This window comes from Puma concolor, chromosome D3, assembly GCF_028749965.1.
Source record: "Puma concolor isolate L17-30 chromosome D3, mPumCon1.1.hap2, whole genome shotgun sequence".
In the NCBI taxonomy this organism is placed as follows: Eukaryota; Metazoa; Chordata; class Mammalia; order Carnivora; family Felidae; genus Puma; species Puma concolor.
The window spans coordinates 34,854,959-34,872,228 of NC_141678.1; the positions used below are offsets into that span (position 1 = coordinate 34,854,959).

Here is a 17,270-nt window from a genome sequence, read left to right on the forward strand (position 1 = left end):
TTGTAGGCCACAAGATTCGTCCTAATTAAGAAGAAAGAAATCTTGAACACCGGAGTAGCCTTAATCGACAAATGCTGGGACGGGGATTTATAGGAAGTGAAAATTATAGAAACGCACACTTGATTTGTTAGGAGCAGATAATGAAAATGCTGCATTATCCCGAACCCCGGATTCTCTTCCTTTGAGAGAGAGACAATCAACAGAATCAGTAAGTGAATTAAATAGCATATTAGCAGGTGGTAAGGGCTGTGGAGAAAAATGGAGTGGAGCAGGGAGGGAAAGGGGGGAAGTGATATTATTTAAACAGGGTAGGTAGAGAAGGTGACAAGTGAGCTTGGACCATTTTACTATTTTACTCCGTGATCGTTAGCTCCGATGAAAGTTTTGAGCAGCCTGAAAGCTCCCAGTGAAGGCAGGTTATTGGTAATCCCTGTGTGTCACTTACCCTGACCACCCTTTTTGACTTTGATAATATACACCCTAGTTATTATATGAATATCCTATTATAGACAGTCTGTGCTGGTATTACCTCACTTTTTAAAATCTAAAAACACAAGGGGCACCTAGGTGGCTCAGCAGGTTAAGTGTCTGACTTGGGCTCAGGTCTTGATCTCGAGGTTCATGAGCCCAAATCGGGCTCTGTGTGAACAGCTCAGAGCCTGGAGCCTGCTTCAGATTCTGTGTGTGTGCGTGTCTCTCTCTCTCTGCCCCCCCGACCCTACTCATTCTCTCTCTCTCTCTCTCTCTCTCTCTCTCTCAAAAATAAACATTAAAATCTAAAAACATAAGCTTTTTAAACAATCTTCCCCATAAATATGTTCAGCACATAAAAGGAATTAAGAACAAGAGAGCAATAGCACTGCTAGGAATTTACCCAAGACACACAGGAGTGCTGATGCAGAGGGGCACTTGTACCCCTATGTTTATAGCAGCACTTTCAACAATCGCCAAATTATGGAAAGAGCCTAAATGTCCATCAACTGACAAATGGATAAAGAAACTGTGCTTTATATATACAATGGAATACTACTTGGCAATGAGAAAAGAAATCTGGCCATTTGCAGCAACGTGGATGGAACTGGAGAGTGTGATGCTAAGTGAAATAAGTCATACAGAGAAAGACAGATACCATATGTTTTCACTCTTAGGTGGATTCTGAGAAACTTAACAGAAGACCATGGGGGAGGGGAAGGGGGGAAAAAGTTACAGAGAGGGAAGGAGGCAAACCATAAGAGACTCCTAAAAACTGAGAATAAACTGAGGGTTGATGGGGGGTAGGGGGGAGGGGAAAGGGGGTGATGGGCATTGAGGAGGGCACCTGTTGGGATGAGCACTGGGTGTTGTATGGAAACCAATTTGACAATAAATCTCATATTTAAAAAAAAGAATAAGAAACAAGTCATTGGCTGTTTCTAGTAAACCGATGTCCATTGGCCCGTTGTGCAGTAAAGGAACCCAGATTTTCCTTGGGTAACTAAGCCTACTAGACTTCCAACCAGTGTGGCTCAGGTGCGGCTGATGGCAGCCCTACCTCTAGGGGTAAGTGTATTACCTGGCTCTACAAATAGGAGCGCCAAATATCCCTTAAATGCTGCTACACAGCGTCAAGTTCAAGAGTGGAACACGTGACCCAAACCCGGCCCGTGAGAACCCACAGGCACTGAAACATGGGGCGCAACTCGTGGAAAAGAGGTACTGTCCTTTGTGGGACTGCTCAGGTGGCAGAATACAGGCGTGGAGTCACCGATGGAGCCATCCTGGCCACCCTTGGGGAAGGGAAGGAGGTGAGTCTGCCTCAAAATGAAGCCAGTCTAGAGGTAAGCAAGCAAAGAAATATGAATGGAGTTGGGTGCCTCCGACAATACATTTGGAGGACTTGAACTCAGCCCTACCTCAAGAGAGCCACCCCCATACATCTTTTTCACAGTGGAAAAGCACATTTCCTTTTTTGATTAAATCACAGAAGCTGAGTTCCTGGTCGCTTGCAACCAAGAATCTTGCCAAATACAAATAAACCTTCAGGAACCAGGCTCAGTATTTTCCCTAGAAAGCCAACAACCACGTACACTTACCCGTTCCTGCCCAGCAGTGTCCCAGATGAGGAACTTATGAAGCTCATTTCCACAAGGCACAGTTTTGGTCATAAAAGATGCCCTGAAAAAGAGAATCAACATCTCCACGTTACCAGGTGCCCTTACAATCTGCACAAAGACTCCTGGTTCAGACAAGTTAATCTTGCCTCAGCAAGACCTCATAAGCTCCCTCCTGGGTCCACCAAGAGGAAAGAAGGGCTGTTAGAGTCTTATCACCCACCCCCGGCCCCAAATTCTACATTTTCTGTTAGTCCAGCTGAAGGTTTAGGTTAGGGAAGGAAAACTTCTTTAAAAAAGCAAAGAATGCATTCAAATCACTGTGCTTCCAAAAACATTGTCCTAAGATAATACGTCCAATTGTTCTAAGATAATATGCCCCAAATCTCAGGAAAAAAAATAAAACCTCAGGTTTTAAAAACTTATTATCACAACAATGAAGAGTGACAAGGGCAGCTAATATCTGGGCAAGTCACACTTTGGGCCTTGCAATGGCGCAAACAGAAAATCGCCTTATATATTCACCTATGCTATGCATCCAACACTAGCTACAACTAATAAAATACGATATCTCATTCCCACCCTGCTTCTATACACGCAGGGATAAAGGCTGGTGGCTTACCAAATATATATGTTTTCTCCATTAAAAGAAAGAAAAAGGAAGGATTTGAAACTCTCAGTAGATAATGAAACACTTGATACTTTCTTTTGTGTACTTCTTGTTAATAAACTTTTCCTTCATGTTCATGAAAGATGTAAAGATACAATACGTGGAAAGTTTACGCCCTTGACTTTTTTTCTGTGAGATAAAGTTCCCCCTTCATCAAAAACTAACGAGTATCCCCAACAGTGGGGCAACCAGACGTGATAACCTCCTGACGTGATGAACACATCACCTGTGCAGCATTCTGGCCAAAACCATTTAACCCGAATTTAATCAGGAAGAAACAAATCAGGCAAATCCAGAATGTGGAGCACTGTACAAGAATTCTACAAGCATTCTACAACCGGCCTGAATGCTTCAATAAGTCATGAAAAAGCAAACAGAACAAAAGGCAGGGAGATTGTTCTACCATCTAGATTCAGAGAACACAAAGAGATAAAGCAACCAAATGCCTCTTGGCTGGATCTGGAATTAGGAGGGAAATAGCTTTGAAAGACATTTTTAGGACAATTGGAAACATTTATACTTAGACTATCTGTCATATGTTATCATTAAATCAAAATTAATTGATTTATCACACCAGGTGTGATACCGGTGTCCTCATTATGTTCTTATTCCCAGGAGAGGCACAGTAGAGTTTTTAGGGTTAAGGTGTTAGGCTGTCTTCTCTTGCGTCCCATTGCCCAGCCGACCACCATATCCAGTACGCAGTTCATTCCTGCACCACTCAGCCCCCCTGCCTGTAAGGTTTCCTCAACTTCTCCTACTTTTCCCCAGGACTACGAGGCAAACTACACGTGTCCCAGGCAGAAAAGCATGTGTCCCTGCAATTCCCACACGACCCCCACAATACACACACACACACACACACACACACACACACACACACACACACACCAGAAGTTAACAGTTCTATTTATCAACCTACGATCGCACTAAATGGAAATTCTAAGTATTTTTCTAAGTGATGTGACCCAATCTTACCAAAACCACAACTGTCCCATGAGGTCTTCTCTTATAAAGTGCTTAAAATATGCAAGGACTACTGATAGGAGTAAACATATTTAAAAAATGGAAATACCTTTGTTACTTTTCCTATTATAAAAGCAGTATATGTACATCACAAAAATGAAACTCAAAAAATGAAAGCAAAGGAGGAAACAGAAATCAACTGCCATGTCAGCACCTAGCCACAATCAGCTAGTAAGTTGGTACACATCCAAATTATTTTTATACAATGTTTACTCCATAATTGATCATACTCTGTATACATTTTATTTCCCCTCCACTCTATGTATCATGGACCCCTTTCCATTTCTGTGAATATGGATCAACATCATTATCTAAAATGACAAAATATTCTTCTTTTTTTTTTTTTTTAATATTTATTTTTGAGACAGCGAACAGGAGAGGTGCAGAGAGGGAGGGGACCGAGGATCCAAAGCAGGCTCTGAGATGACAGCGGAGAGCCCGGTTGTGGGGCTCAACCTCACAAACTGTGAGATCATGACCTGAGTTCAAGTCAAAGGCTCAACCAAATTGAGCCACCCAGGCACCCCTAAAATGACTAAATATTTTACACCATGTTATGGCTTTATCCACTACCCCCACTGAAGATAATTTTCGTCACCTATTTTCCACGATATGACAATGATTAAATAGGGGCGCCTGGGTGGCGCAGTCGGTTAAGCGTCCGACTTCAGCCAGGTCACGATCTCGCGGTCCGGGAGTTCGAGCCCCGCGTCGAGCTCTGGGCTGATGGCTCAGAGCCTGGAGCCTGTTTCCGATTCTGTGTCTCCCTCTCTCTCTGCCCCTCCCCCGTTCATGCTCTGTTTCTCTCTGTCCCACAAATAAATAAACGTTGAAAAAAAAAAATTAAAAAAAAAAAAAAAAGACAATGATTAAATAAATACCTTTACTTACATCTTTGTGTCCTTATACAACTCTTTCCTTAGATTTAATCTCAGAAACAGACATGACACCCTGTGGGTGAGACCAGCCTAGACACCCATGACCACGTAGAAGATGACCTTCTCCCCAGCCAATCCTCATCTTTCAAGTCTTTCCCAGCATGATTGGGAGAAAATGATACATCATTCCCATTTTTATTATGCTTATTATAAGTTTGAACGTCATTTTAGTGTTTATTGCTCATTTGTATTTTTCTTTTGTAAATATTTAGTTCGTGACCTTTCCCCACTTCTCAGTTGGGATGTTCACCCTTTTCTTATTCACTTTTTGAGTACTTTATGCTTACTTCTTATAATAGTATATTTTAAATAATATTTTTTTCTGGCTTAACCTTCACCCTTTAACTTTGTTTAGAAATTCTTTCCATAAACACCCTTGGTTTTGTTTTAGTTCTGAGGTAAGCCAGATTTTCATTCATTCCTCAATATATTCTAGGCACTAGGATAAATAATACATCAACCCTGTCCTTAAAAAGTTTTCAGGCTTAGAAAACTAAGTTCATGCCTTTAAAATCTGAGAAACAGGGGCACTTGGGTGGCTCAGTCGGTTAAGCGTCTGACTTGGGCTCAGGTCATGATCTCACTGTTTGTGGGTTCAAGCCCCGTGTCGGGCTCTGTGCTGACAGCTCAGAGCCTGGGGCCTGGATTCTGTCTCCCTTTCTCTCTGCCTCTTCCCCGCTCACACTCTGTCTCTCTCAAAAATAAATATTAAAAAAATTTTTTTAATAAATAAAATAAAATCTTAGAAACAGAGGAGCACCCAGGGGGCTCAGTCTGTTGAGTGTCCAACTTCGGCTCATGTCACAGTCTTGCGCTTGTGGGTTTGGGCCCTGTGTTGGGCTCTGTGCTGATAGCTCAGAGCCTGGAGCCTGCTTTGGATTCTGTGCCTCCCTTTCTCCCTGCCCTCCTCCTGTTCAAGCTCTCTGTAAAATGGATAAATGTTACTAAAAAAAAATTTTTTTTAATAAAATCTTAGAATCAGAGACTTTTAGAAATGGGAAAAACATGAAGTATCCAGGCTGACCCTTTCATTCTACAGATAAGAGGGGGGGTGGAATCTGAGCCCCAAAAGACTGCCTTGTCCCTGGTCAAGAGTCTATCAGCACAGTCAGGAACAGAATGCAGAGGACTGTCCTCACTGCCAGCGAGGTGGAATGAGCCCTTAGAAAGCCCCTCGGTTTCCTCACCTGAGAAACAGAACCAATATCTACTTTGCATGATCTACAAGGCTGTTGTAGGATCAAATGTGGGAATGGCATCTGTGAAATTCCCCCTTGATGTTCAGTAAGTCTGTGCAGAACAGCTTTAGTAGAGTCGTAATGCCTACCACATATATACGTACATTAACACACACACATACACACAAATGCACAGGTATACACCCCTCTCTGCTCCTCACTTCCCGCCACGAGAACAGTCTTCCAATATTTGAAATTACAGCTCACAATCCTTGCTCCTTGGGTTATTCAGGGTTTTTCTTAACAGCTTCTTTGCTAGCATTCAATCTTACGAACCCCAAGCATCTTTTCGTCTCTGCAGATTATCTTTCAGAGTGGTCGAGGGGGGAGCGTTGGCAATGCTGAACTGACTTCGTTATCTGTGGGAACCAAAATCTGGCAGAGAATTCACACAATTACCTTGTAAAAGTCGAAACAGGGAGATACGCACACACACACACACACACACACATATATGTTCAAGATGTCAACACAATCTGCTTGAATAGCAAAGCCAAGATTTTTCATTGTGAGTCACAAGAGACCGTAAGAATGAGTGCTTTCCATTGCTGACACAATGGCACTTTGTAGCCTTTCCCCAGTGGTAGTTTGACCACAGCGGGAAGAACAAGGGTGGACTTTGAAAGTGGACTCACTAGGTCTGAGTCCTATGTCCGCTATTCGCTGGCTGTATGTGCCCAAACAAGTCACTGCGTTGCTCTGATTCTTAGGGCCAGCGACATTACTGTGAAAAATCAGGCCCTGGGCCTGGCATGAACTCAAGCGTCTACGGGACCAGGGAGCAACCATATAAATGAGCCACGCGGGCTAGATGTAAACGTAATAATGATAAAAATAATAGTGACGCTAAACAGCGGCAGCGACACGGAAAGGAGAGAGCCCGCCCACTCACACGGAACGCCTGCGGCTCGGGTCCAGCTGGCTCCTGCCACGTGAGCATGTCTACGCCAAGTCTACAGATTTTTTTAAGAGAAGCCAGAAATGCAAGTTTATTATGTAAAAATCTCCCAATTCTTCGCTATTGGCTTAAAAATTTTAAAGCACTGTGCAGCTAAACAAAACGCATCTAAAAGCCAGGTTCTCAGCACACCAAACCCACCAGCTGCAGGCTAAGCACCGCGACCTATATAGAACATCTTCCAAGAAATGTGTATGTTCTTTGCTAACTTTATTTGTCTGAAGCTGGAGTTTGAGAACATTTTCTCAAAATCCCAGAGGAGAGGATACATTTTGAGTGGGTTTTTAAACTGGGGAATTGAACAGCATCAGGTAAGGACAACAGATTAATACTGGAAGAGCCCATCTCAATCTTGACTCCAGAGGAAAAGTGAAGGATGAAGTAGAAAGAAAGCAGATCGGCACATAATTGAATGCTACAAGCACTTACCACTACATTTATGGAGAAATTTTAAGGTATGAGAAAATGCGTAAGCTTTAAGTTTAGAGGAAAATAATGGAATTCAGGATGATATCTATCTCTATCTCTATCTCTATCTCTATCTCTATCTCTATCTCTATCTCTAGATAGATACAGATATCTCTAGAGATAGAGATAGAGATAGCTATCTTTTAGGTAAGACCTAAAGCTGGTAAGTATACAGAAAAATAAGGACAACCTTTCTGAAAAACAATTTGGCAATATCCATCAGGAGCCTTCAATACGTTCTTATTCTTTGACTAAATTATTCCACTGCTATGAATGTAACCTAATGAAATAATCAGAGGTGCATGCAAGTATTTATGCCCCAGGACGTACATCATACATTATCTAAAAGGTAAAACAAAATTATAAATAACCTAAATGGCTTTAATGGAAAATACAGCCATTATAAATCCTTGCTTTGTTATACAATGATGTATGTCAATTCTATATTCCTAACACCGAGGCGGGGGAAATCCTTGTTTTTAAAGACCATTTAATAACATGGAATTCACAATATAATGTTGAATTTAAAAAAAGATTTTATATACACATAGCAAAAAGACTGGAAGAAAATATACCAGCTGATTATGGGTGGTTTTTAAATTTTTTTAATGTTTATTTATTTTTGAGAGAGACAGAGAGAGACAGAGTGCGAGCAGAGAGAGAGGGAGACACAGAATCCGAAACAGGCTCCAGGCTCTGTGCTGACAGAGGGGCTTGAACCCACGAACCGTGAGATCATGATCTGGGCCGAAGTTGGACACTTAATCGACTGAGCCACCCAGGTGCCCCTCTGGGTGGTTTTTATATTTTCTTCACAGTTTTCTTCATTTTCTGTTTTTTAGGACGAGTATATGATACTTTTATAATCAGAGAAAATAGTATTTACATCGTATTTCTGAAGATTATTTGGTATTATAAGAAAATGTTCAAAATATATTAAGTAGAAAACTGGATTAAAACCATATGTATACTATGATTCCAATTTTTATAAATTCTGGGCATTTTCTTAGAATGAACATAAACTTTTATAAATTGAAAAATTAGGCTTTAATCTTGACTTTGTCAAGGAAATGCACAGACAGTATGCAAAGTGTTCCATTTATGGTCTTCCAAGAAATCTGTGCTCATGAAAGAAAAAGAAGGCAGACTTAGAGGATAAAAAAAATGTATGCTGTGGTGTGTCAGGTAGAATGCGTTGGCATTTTTGGTTTTAGAAATTATGTATTTGTATACCTGCATATACACAGAAAATACAGGAAGTATGTTTAACATGCACTTTGGACTCTAATGATAATGTTAATGAAGAAAATGGGATCAGAGAGCTAGTAAAATCCTCTAGTTTCACTTTCTGTTTTCCATATTTATGGATGGTCTGAATTTTTCATAATGAGCATTATAATTTGAGGAATGAAGGCATGATTTTTTAGTTAATGGACTATTTTTTTAGAGAAGTATTAGGTTTACGGAAAAAAAAATGACCATTAAGTACAGATTTTCCACACAATACATACTTTTTTAAAAACCCCAAACCACCACAATATATTTATTAGACAAAGCAGAGTTAACAGGGTTTGACTGGTTATCTCCACAACGGCTACCACCCTCCCTCTGAATGCCGCCCCTCCCACCGGGTGGTGGAATTTATTTCCTGTTCCTTGAATCTGGGCTGGCGTTATGACTTGCTTTGACCAAGATGCTATGACCAAAATGATATGCCTACTAGAGGCACAAGGATGCTTACACCTATGTGTAAAAGTCATGCTGAACACTTATGTATTTACCATAATTTATGGTAAGAACATGCATTGCCTCTTTATTTATTTATTTATTTATTTATTTATTTTAATTTTTTTTTTCAACGTTTTTTATTTATTTTTGGGACAGAGAGAGACAGAGCATGAACGGGGGAGGGGCAGAGAGAGAGGGAGACACAGAATCGGAAACAGGCTCCAGGCTCCGAGCCATCAACCCAGAGCCCGACGCGGGGCTCAAACTCACGGACCGCGAGATCGTGACCTGGCTGAAGTCGGACGCTCAACCGACTGCGCCACCCAGGCGCCCCAACCTTTTTATTTAGAAAAATCATTACAAAAGGAATACAGATTGGTTATTAAAAATGACTTTTTTTTAAGTTTAAAAAGTAAAAGGTGAGAGTCTCCTCCATCTTCCAAAACCACACTCAGAGTCAATCACTCTCAGGGGTTTGGCTTTTATTAAACACACAAAACTGGAAAATTAAGAAGAATAAAAGTATATCACAGGGCACCTGGGTGGCTCAGTCGGTTAACTGTCCGACTTCAGCTCAGGTCATGATCTTGTGGTTCGTGAGTTCGGAGCCCCACGTCAGGTTCTATGCTCACAGCTCAGAGCCTGGAGCCTGCTTCAGACTCTGTGTCTCTCTGCCTCTCTGCCCCTCCCCTGCTCTCTCAAAAATAAATAAACATTAAAAAAATTTTTTTTTTAAAGTACATCACAGAGAAGAATAAAAAGAATTTCCTCTATAAAACTGTCCCCGATCTATGGAAGTGCCTATGTCGGGAGACAACTCCCACAGATCTCTACCGTTGTCCACATCGTGCAAGCAGAGGCACAGTCTTTTTTCCAGACTGTGTTTCCAAAGATGTTTGTATAGCAAATAGCCTTGGAAGGGAGAAATAAGGTCTCCCTCTGGAGCGAAGCACAGACATGTTTACCGCCTATTATGAAAGATCCTATTATGGATCTGTACACTTGGGGGTCCTCTCTTGTGACTCAACCTACTGCATGTAGGGCGTCATCTGACCCTCTTCGCGTTACACTACAGGACTAGTGCTCGGAGAACCAACAAATTGATGATATTCCAACAACTGCTACTTTCCCCGTGTCTGATCCGGGAGTTGGGTGTCCTCTACCAGCATCCATAAACCAGGCACAGCTAACTTCTTAGCTTGCCGTCACAGTTCTTGACGCATATATTTGTGAACGTGTTTCTTTAAGCCATTTTTAAATTGCAAAAGGCAGTGGATTTTCTCACCTACCCCACTCCAACCACTGGCCTATCAACCAACCGCTGGAGCTTCTCCACTTACAAGCGATAGAGACGATCGCTCCTGTCCTCGTCAATCCTTGCTAAAATATAGAAACACACATTTCCCTTGAAGACAAAATAAAACCTTTGCTCTCCGCAAAGAGCATGATATGTTCAGGGAGAAAAATCAGCGAGGCCAAGTTCTAAGAGAATGAAAAACCAAGCACCTGCAAAACGGCCCAGCCAAGCACATCTGGCAAAAGCGTCTGTAGGGAAGGGGAAAATGGAATAGGAAAATGCTCCCATAGTCCAAGGTTGGGGTCTCAGAAGTGAATAATCCACCTCCCCTCCCCAAGCATAAGAATGACATTTGATTAATCCAGAAAAGAAAATCAATCTGCCCCACGGACTGCATGGACAGCTGTGCTGTGTGAGCAGACAGTGTTTCCAGGTTTATTGGCAGGGTACCTAGAGCAGGACCTCTGGGGATTTGTCCATCTCAAAATAAAGCTGGCATGATTTGCAGAGTAATGCTCTTGGAGATGAAGTTGATGGTTTTAGGCTGCAGCCTAAGAGGACGGTTGGCTAGGAAAAAAGAATTACTGACAGGGACAGCGAGGCAGGACACATTGCCTAAAAGTCCCTGCATTTCCTTCAAAGTCTTTACAGTTGGGATTGATTCTCACTGGCTGGGATGCAAACTGCTTTCAGATTCTGCAGATCTGGATACTTGGAAACTCCCTGCCCCGGCTAAAAGCCATGTTGCACCAGCTTGCAGGCTCAGGCACAAAGTGACCTCTCCAAGTGCTTTTGAAGGGAAGAAATGTGAAAGAGGAGAACATACGGGAACTTACCCAATGGTCGGGCTGATGTTGTGGTCAAAGTGATCCTGTACAAATCGACACACAATGCTTGATTTCCCAACCCCGGTGTCCTGGAAAAGAATGAGGACAGAGCCATGAAGACCAAGGGTATCAGTTCTAACCTAGTATAATACACCTAGAACCAGAGAGCAGGAAAGGCTATTTCTGGTTGGTGGGAGTAGGGGAGGATACTCTCCTCTGTTTCTTACCAGTATTTTCCATAATGAAACTGTATTGCTTTCATAGAAAAAAAAGAAGTATGGTAAAAATAAGCTTTAGAAACACGTCCCCTAGGTTAATAATTAACCTAGAATTGGCATGGTTACAATATATGTATTTCCAGAAATTTGAACATGTTTGAAAGGGCCTGGAGAAGTATGGTAAACACAATGCATTGTTTTGGTAGAGATAGAACTGATTTTGTTCCAAACCTTAACACTCGAAAACTATGTAATCTATTTTTCTGGGTATCACCCTGTAAGACCTATGAATGCTAATTTCTGCATTTCTAGCACTTTTTCTTCAGAATCTGATGGCTGCATAGTAACCTCCAATTTTGCTTAATTATATAAAGGTCTCATCTCAGTGCTTTCCCTGTTAAATAATTCTTTAAAGCTGATTAGGATAGGGGCGCCTGGGTGGCGCAGTCGGTTAAGCGTCCGACTTCAGCCAGGTCACGATCTCGCGGTCCGTGAGTTCGAGCCCCGCGTCAGGCTCTGGGCTGATGGCTCAGAGCCTGGAGCCTGTTTCCGATTCTGTGTCTCCCTCTCTCTCTGCCCCTCCCCCGTTCATGCTCTGTCTCTCTCTGTCCCCAAAATAAATAAACGTTGAAAAAAAAAATTTTATAATAAAAAGCTGATTAGGATAGAGGTCTATTATATACTGGAAATGGAACACATGCATTTATATCCACTCCCTCCAAAACCCTTGTCAAATGGTTTAAGGAATAAAAGGTACAAATTCACAAGGTCAAACAAATCTGGAGACGAGACAACACCAGACAACTGACGTCAACCAAAAGCATGTGGCCAAGTGGTCACTGCGAAAGAAGCAGCTGGAGCCCTCAGGGCCGCCAGGGAGGAGAGCCACTGAGAAGCAAGACAATTCATGCCACAGAATCCCTGAAGGAATCAGGAACTGGAGGACAAGGCTGAAAACAGCATCAGCTGAAAGGCTGCACAAAAACATACCCTTGGTGCCCCTGGCCACAAAACCAGAGGCCAGACCCTCCTGAACCCCAGGAGGAGGTGGGAGCTGGGTCTCCAGTAAATCTGTATCAGACAGGGCTGGGCTTGGGAGCTTGCGACCCCCGTTGCCCTTTGTGAGCCCAGACAGAAGAGGTGAGGCGTCCCCTCCGGGTAAGAGGAAAATCCTACAGATCCTGATACTTGGAGCCACCCAACTAAAAGCCATGTTGCACTACTAGACTACAAACCCCAGTGCAAACAGACCTTTCAGCGCACATTTTAATCTTTTAAAAATAAACGCTCAGCTAAGAAAGACCAGATGTTTATACCCACACAAAAAAAGAGTAGGATACTATTTCAGAAGATTATTCAGAGAGTAAGACTGACCTTAGAGATTAACAATACAATGGTAGAAGTGGAAATTTCAAAGGAAGAGGTATAAGGTAAAATCCGAGATTGCCCAGAAAGTAGAACATACTAGAACAAAGCAACTGGCCTCAGCTGCAGGTCACTGCTCTTCTGAGAGGGGTGGCAAGGCACAAAGACGCCAGATTCACAGTCTACTGACACAGAGAAGGCCTCCTCAACACGTTGCTTATCTGAAAGATCATGGGGACATTTTGAGATCTATAAGTGAACGGGCAACAAGACATAGCCCAAGAAGAACAAATAGCGGTATGGTTCTCCTCTATTAAAGGTGTAGATTTGAAAGCCTAAAGATCCCGAGGAAATGCTGAAACTTGGGAAAACGTGCTTTTCCTTACACTGTGATGTGAAGTGAGATCTGAAATACCAGCTGGAAAGCTGAGTTATTTTTATTCCTCACCCCCCGTGCTTAGGGGACAATTCCAGCCAACATAGAGCAAGAGGGGCCCCAGCTTGTGACACTCATCAGAAGATCACTGTCCCAAAGGTGTCCTATCCCAGTGAGAGTGGCCTTCACTGGTTATGAGCCATACTGAAAAAAAGCCCCAAAGCCGCTTATCGGCAGCATGCACAGCGACGCGCAGAGTTCAGAGAGGTGGCGACAGAATTAAAACATCAGCTCCTCGGATTCCAGATCAATATGCCGCTGCTATTTCTGAGCTAAGCCTTCCGCATGGATTCCGGCTAACATGCCTCACGGTTCCCCAAAACCCACAACTCCACTCAGTTGTTTTCATCTCCGTTGCTTTTAACCACCCTCTGCCCCACCCCCCTGCCCCGTGGAGGAGGGGATCTTGCAGTCCCTTCGGCCCATGCAACCCCAGAGAAACTGCAAAGCCAGGGGTGGTGCTGCCCTGCCCTTGAAGAGAAGGAAAACGCGCTCTCATGCTCTCACGAGGCGAACTTGAAGTCTCACGAGGCGAACTGCTCTCTGCAAACACCCGGGTAGATGGCTACCGCTAACCACGCTGATCTGTATTTTTACATATTTTATGTCCCCAAGCTCACAGTCGGAACTCCTCCACCCCGCAGAGACGGGTCTCAGGTTTATTATCTCACAAAGAATGCCAAAGGATTCATCTCTGCCGTCTGTGCACCCCACCCGTGGTGGGGAGGCAGATTGATGCGAGCGCCTGTCCCCTCCCTCTCTAGCATCTCTCGACCACAGCGTAGGAATCCTCTTTCTCCGGCTCTTCACTGGTCCTCCCACAGCCGGGAGAGGTGCCTGGCGGAGGGGGTACCCGCACACCCAGGTGCGCAGGACTGCTCTGCCCCGGGCTCAGGTGACAAATCCGCCCCTCCCGAGTTTTGCCCCGATCAGGCCTTCTTTGGTGTCCTTTTGGCTTACCCCCAAGCTCACCCTGCTTCCAAGCTGAGAAAAACCACCCCTCTGGAACACCTCCAGTTTTCACCAGCCCCCAGAGGCCCTACCCCCTGTAACCACCGTGGCACTTACTCTCTGTGACTGGCCCTCGGCCTAGAGGGCTTTGGCGAGACTGTGCATGTCACAGTGAGGACTCTGCTCTAGAAAGCCCGTTTTGGGTGTCGACCCTTTCACTTTACCCAAGGGCCCTGCTCAAAACAACCAGCTCCAGATCCCCAACAGCCCCCATGATCCTGCAAGGCGAACCCTCAAAATGCCCTTGAGGATGAAAAAACTCAAAAGCCATCTGGAAATGATTCCTTTCGACTCATCCTCTTCTACTGATAACTCGGGCTTAAAATACCAGCTTTCCTGAAGAGTTAAAGCAGCAAGCCTGCTCAAATTCAGATTGAATAGTTCATTTTCCAGCCAAACGCACTCAGTGTTTCTTTTCTTTTTACAAACTCGCTCTCAAAATTTCCCTCGACAGGAAAAGAAATGAAAGGACAAAAGGATAGGCAAGGTTTTAGTCGGTCTCAGAAAAGGCGGTGTTCTTACAAAGAACTGCTTCAAGTAATCTTCTGTGGCCAGTGGCTTTGTGACGCTCCAGAAGTGGCCAGCTGTTCCCCAGCTGGCCACCAGGGGAAGGCCCTGCTCCAGGTTTGCTGAGGGAGCCTGCCGCCGGGAGACAGGGCCGTGTCATGAATCACTGGGCTTTGGGAGTTCCTTTTCCTGCAGGAACCTCGCTGGCACGGTGACACACAACCGCAAGAGGAAAACGCCAGTGAGTCATGACTGTCGCATGGGATAACATAAAGGTTTAAAGCAGGAAAAGCGGAAAGCATACCAGGGGAAGAAGGGCATCTGAAGAGAGAGAGGATGAGAGAGGGGGACCACGGCTGCCCACCATTCTCCAAAGGCTACTTTATTTTTAGTGGACTTACACGGACGGAAGGAAACTCATCTCTGCCGATATTTTTCCATTTCGTAAGACTAGGAGACTAGCATAGTCCATCTTGTCCAGTCTCTTAGGTTTGCAAAAGAGGAAGCTGTGTGACTTCCTCAGAGTCACACAGCTGGCTGGTCGAGTCAGAACCTAATTTTCTGAGCTCCAGTGAAATCCCCCTGAGGCTCTTACCAGGTTCAAATCAACCTCCCTGGCAAATGTAAGTTTCTTGCCCACAAAGTCCATTTTCTAGAACTCGCAAGGAGGACTTGTATTACTGCCTTTCACTGTAGCAACGTGTGTCCTCCAAATAAACCTGCTGGGGTTTTTACCTGTAATAAAAGGCGGACATACCACCAGCTACTGAAGAAGCACTAGAATAAAACCAGTCCTGATTCCACAAACCAGGAATAAGGTTTAGTAGAATCCTCCCTTGGGGGTAATCAGTGTTTTGTTGTACTCTCGTTTGTGTGGTTGATATCAGACACAGGCTGAGGCCTAGCGATGGGTTCCATCTTCTTAAAAGGGAAATGCACCCCTTAAAAGATATTTTCTGGGGCTAATAATGCAATCCCCTGAGAACCACCACTTACTCTAACATGACAGTCTCTGCTGTTCGAACTGTCACATTTATTAATCACACGTAAATCTGTAGTTATGAAATCACCAACCACAAACTTGCAGCTGCTATCATGTAAAACACGAGGCATCCATTTGCTTCACTCCCGGACTATTGCAACAGGCTTCAAGGAAGCATTCCTACGTCTCCAGAAAAAGAAGGGAAGGTCCGAGGCAACGTTAGCACCACTGCTAATCCTGCTCTAATGGAAGACATCACTAATCAGTTGAGGACATGTTATTTTATTGAACCTGAAAAAGGCCTCCAAATCTCTTCAGCCCAGCTCTGCAGGCAGTCCGTAGGACTCAAACAAGGTGTGTTTCCAGAACAAATGGCCATCCCCTACCGTTGCCCTTCTCTTCCCAACAGTCAACATGCTCCTATGTTCTCCTCCTCTCCAAACTCACTAAGCACTGTCCTGTGGGTGTTTTAGATGTCTTTACGAGTAGGAAGGGTTTTTTTTTTTTTTGGAAATTAAGAAGGAACGCACATTGGTGACAGCATTATAAGCCAACATGCCTTCTATGGAAAGGAAATGAGAGACAATACCAAGAATCACAGACCCAGGAATTCCATTCCTAAGAAGATAGTTAAAAGAAGAAAAAAATTAATAAACACAAAAATTTCACTGAAGTATTATTTATAAAAATCAGAAATGGCCCAAAAAACACACTGTAAGTTAAATAACTTGTGGTATAGACAGTAATCTCTTTTTTTAAATTTTTTTTTTAACGTTTATTTATTTTTTTGGGACAGAGAGAGACAGAGCATGAACGGGGGAGGGGCAGAGAGAGAGGGAGACACAGAATCGGAAACAGGCTCCAGGCTCTGAGCCATCAGCCCAGAGCCCGACGCGAGGCTCGAACTCACGGACCGCGAAATCGTGACCTGGCTGAAGTCGGACGCTTAACCGACTGCGCCACCCAGACGCCCCAGACAGTAATCTCTTAAGCTTTAATTTCACACCTACCAAAATGTCAAAGGGGCAGAATACGATTTGTCCATAATGTGAACTCTAGAAATGATCCTTTCAGCACCTGTCTCTAGGGTTTAGAGAGAACCCACATGGCAAGGGTTTTTTGCATTTATTTATTTGTTTTATTCAGTCATCCATTTATTTAAGTGTTCGGCCTTTGAGCCTTGCACACTTCTAAAAAATCCTGAGTGTCTTACACGTTGATAGGGAGCTAAGTTAGGATTTTAGGAGGACCGTGGAGGCCAGCCAGATTTGATGCATGGAGAGAAACAAAATAAAGAGAGAGGCCCAGGGAGAACCGCGGGATGGTAAATGGCTTGACCTTTTGACCCCAAAGGTAAGCGAAGTCAAAAGCATCGTAGAGACCGACCCGGGGGAGCAAAGGTCTCTTCAGGGACACTGGACACACCACCCTGAGCGCCTGAGATGGCCTTGTGGAGACAAACCACAGGCAGATGCAGAGAGTAGCCACTAGTGATTTGGGGTAGCGTTACG

At 43.8% G+C, this 17,270-nt stretch overlaps 1 protein-coding gene and 1 long non-coding RNA gene across 2 annotated transcripts in view; both read right to left on the reverse strand.

The window, feature by feature from the left end:
- RAB31 (RAB31, member RAS oncogene family) overlaps window positions 1-17,270 on the reverse strand; it is a 137,405-nt gene that overhangs the window by 66,300 nt on the left and 53,835 nt on the right. The window contains exons 2-3 of the mRNA XM_086682452.1: window positions 11,250-11,329; window positions 2,073-2,154 (exon numbers count right to left, since the gene is read on the reverse strand). Of these exons, the coding sequence (XP_086538578.1) occupies window positions 2,073-2,154; window positions 11,250-11,329 (162 nt within the window). The remainder of the gene's footprint in view (window positions 1-2,072; window positions 2,155-11,249; window positions 11,330-17,270) is intronic.
- LOC147575490 (uncharacterized) lies at window positions 8,023-11,239 on the reverse strand. The gene is made up of 2 exons (XR_015242435.1): window positions 9,454-11,239; window positions 8,023-9,197 (listed from the first exon to the last, which is right to left on the reverse strand). It is a non-coding gene; the product is annotated as an uncharacterized LOC147575490 (long non-coding RNA).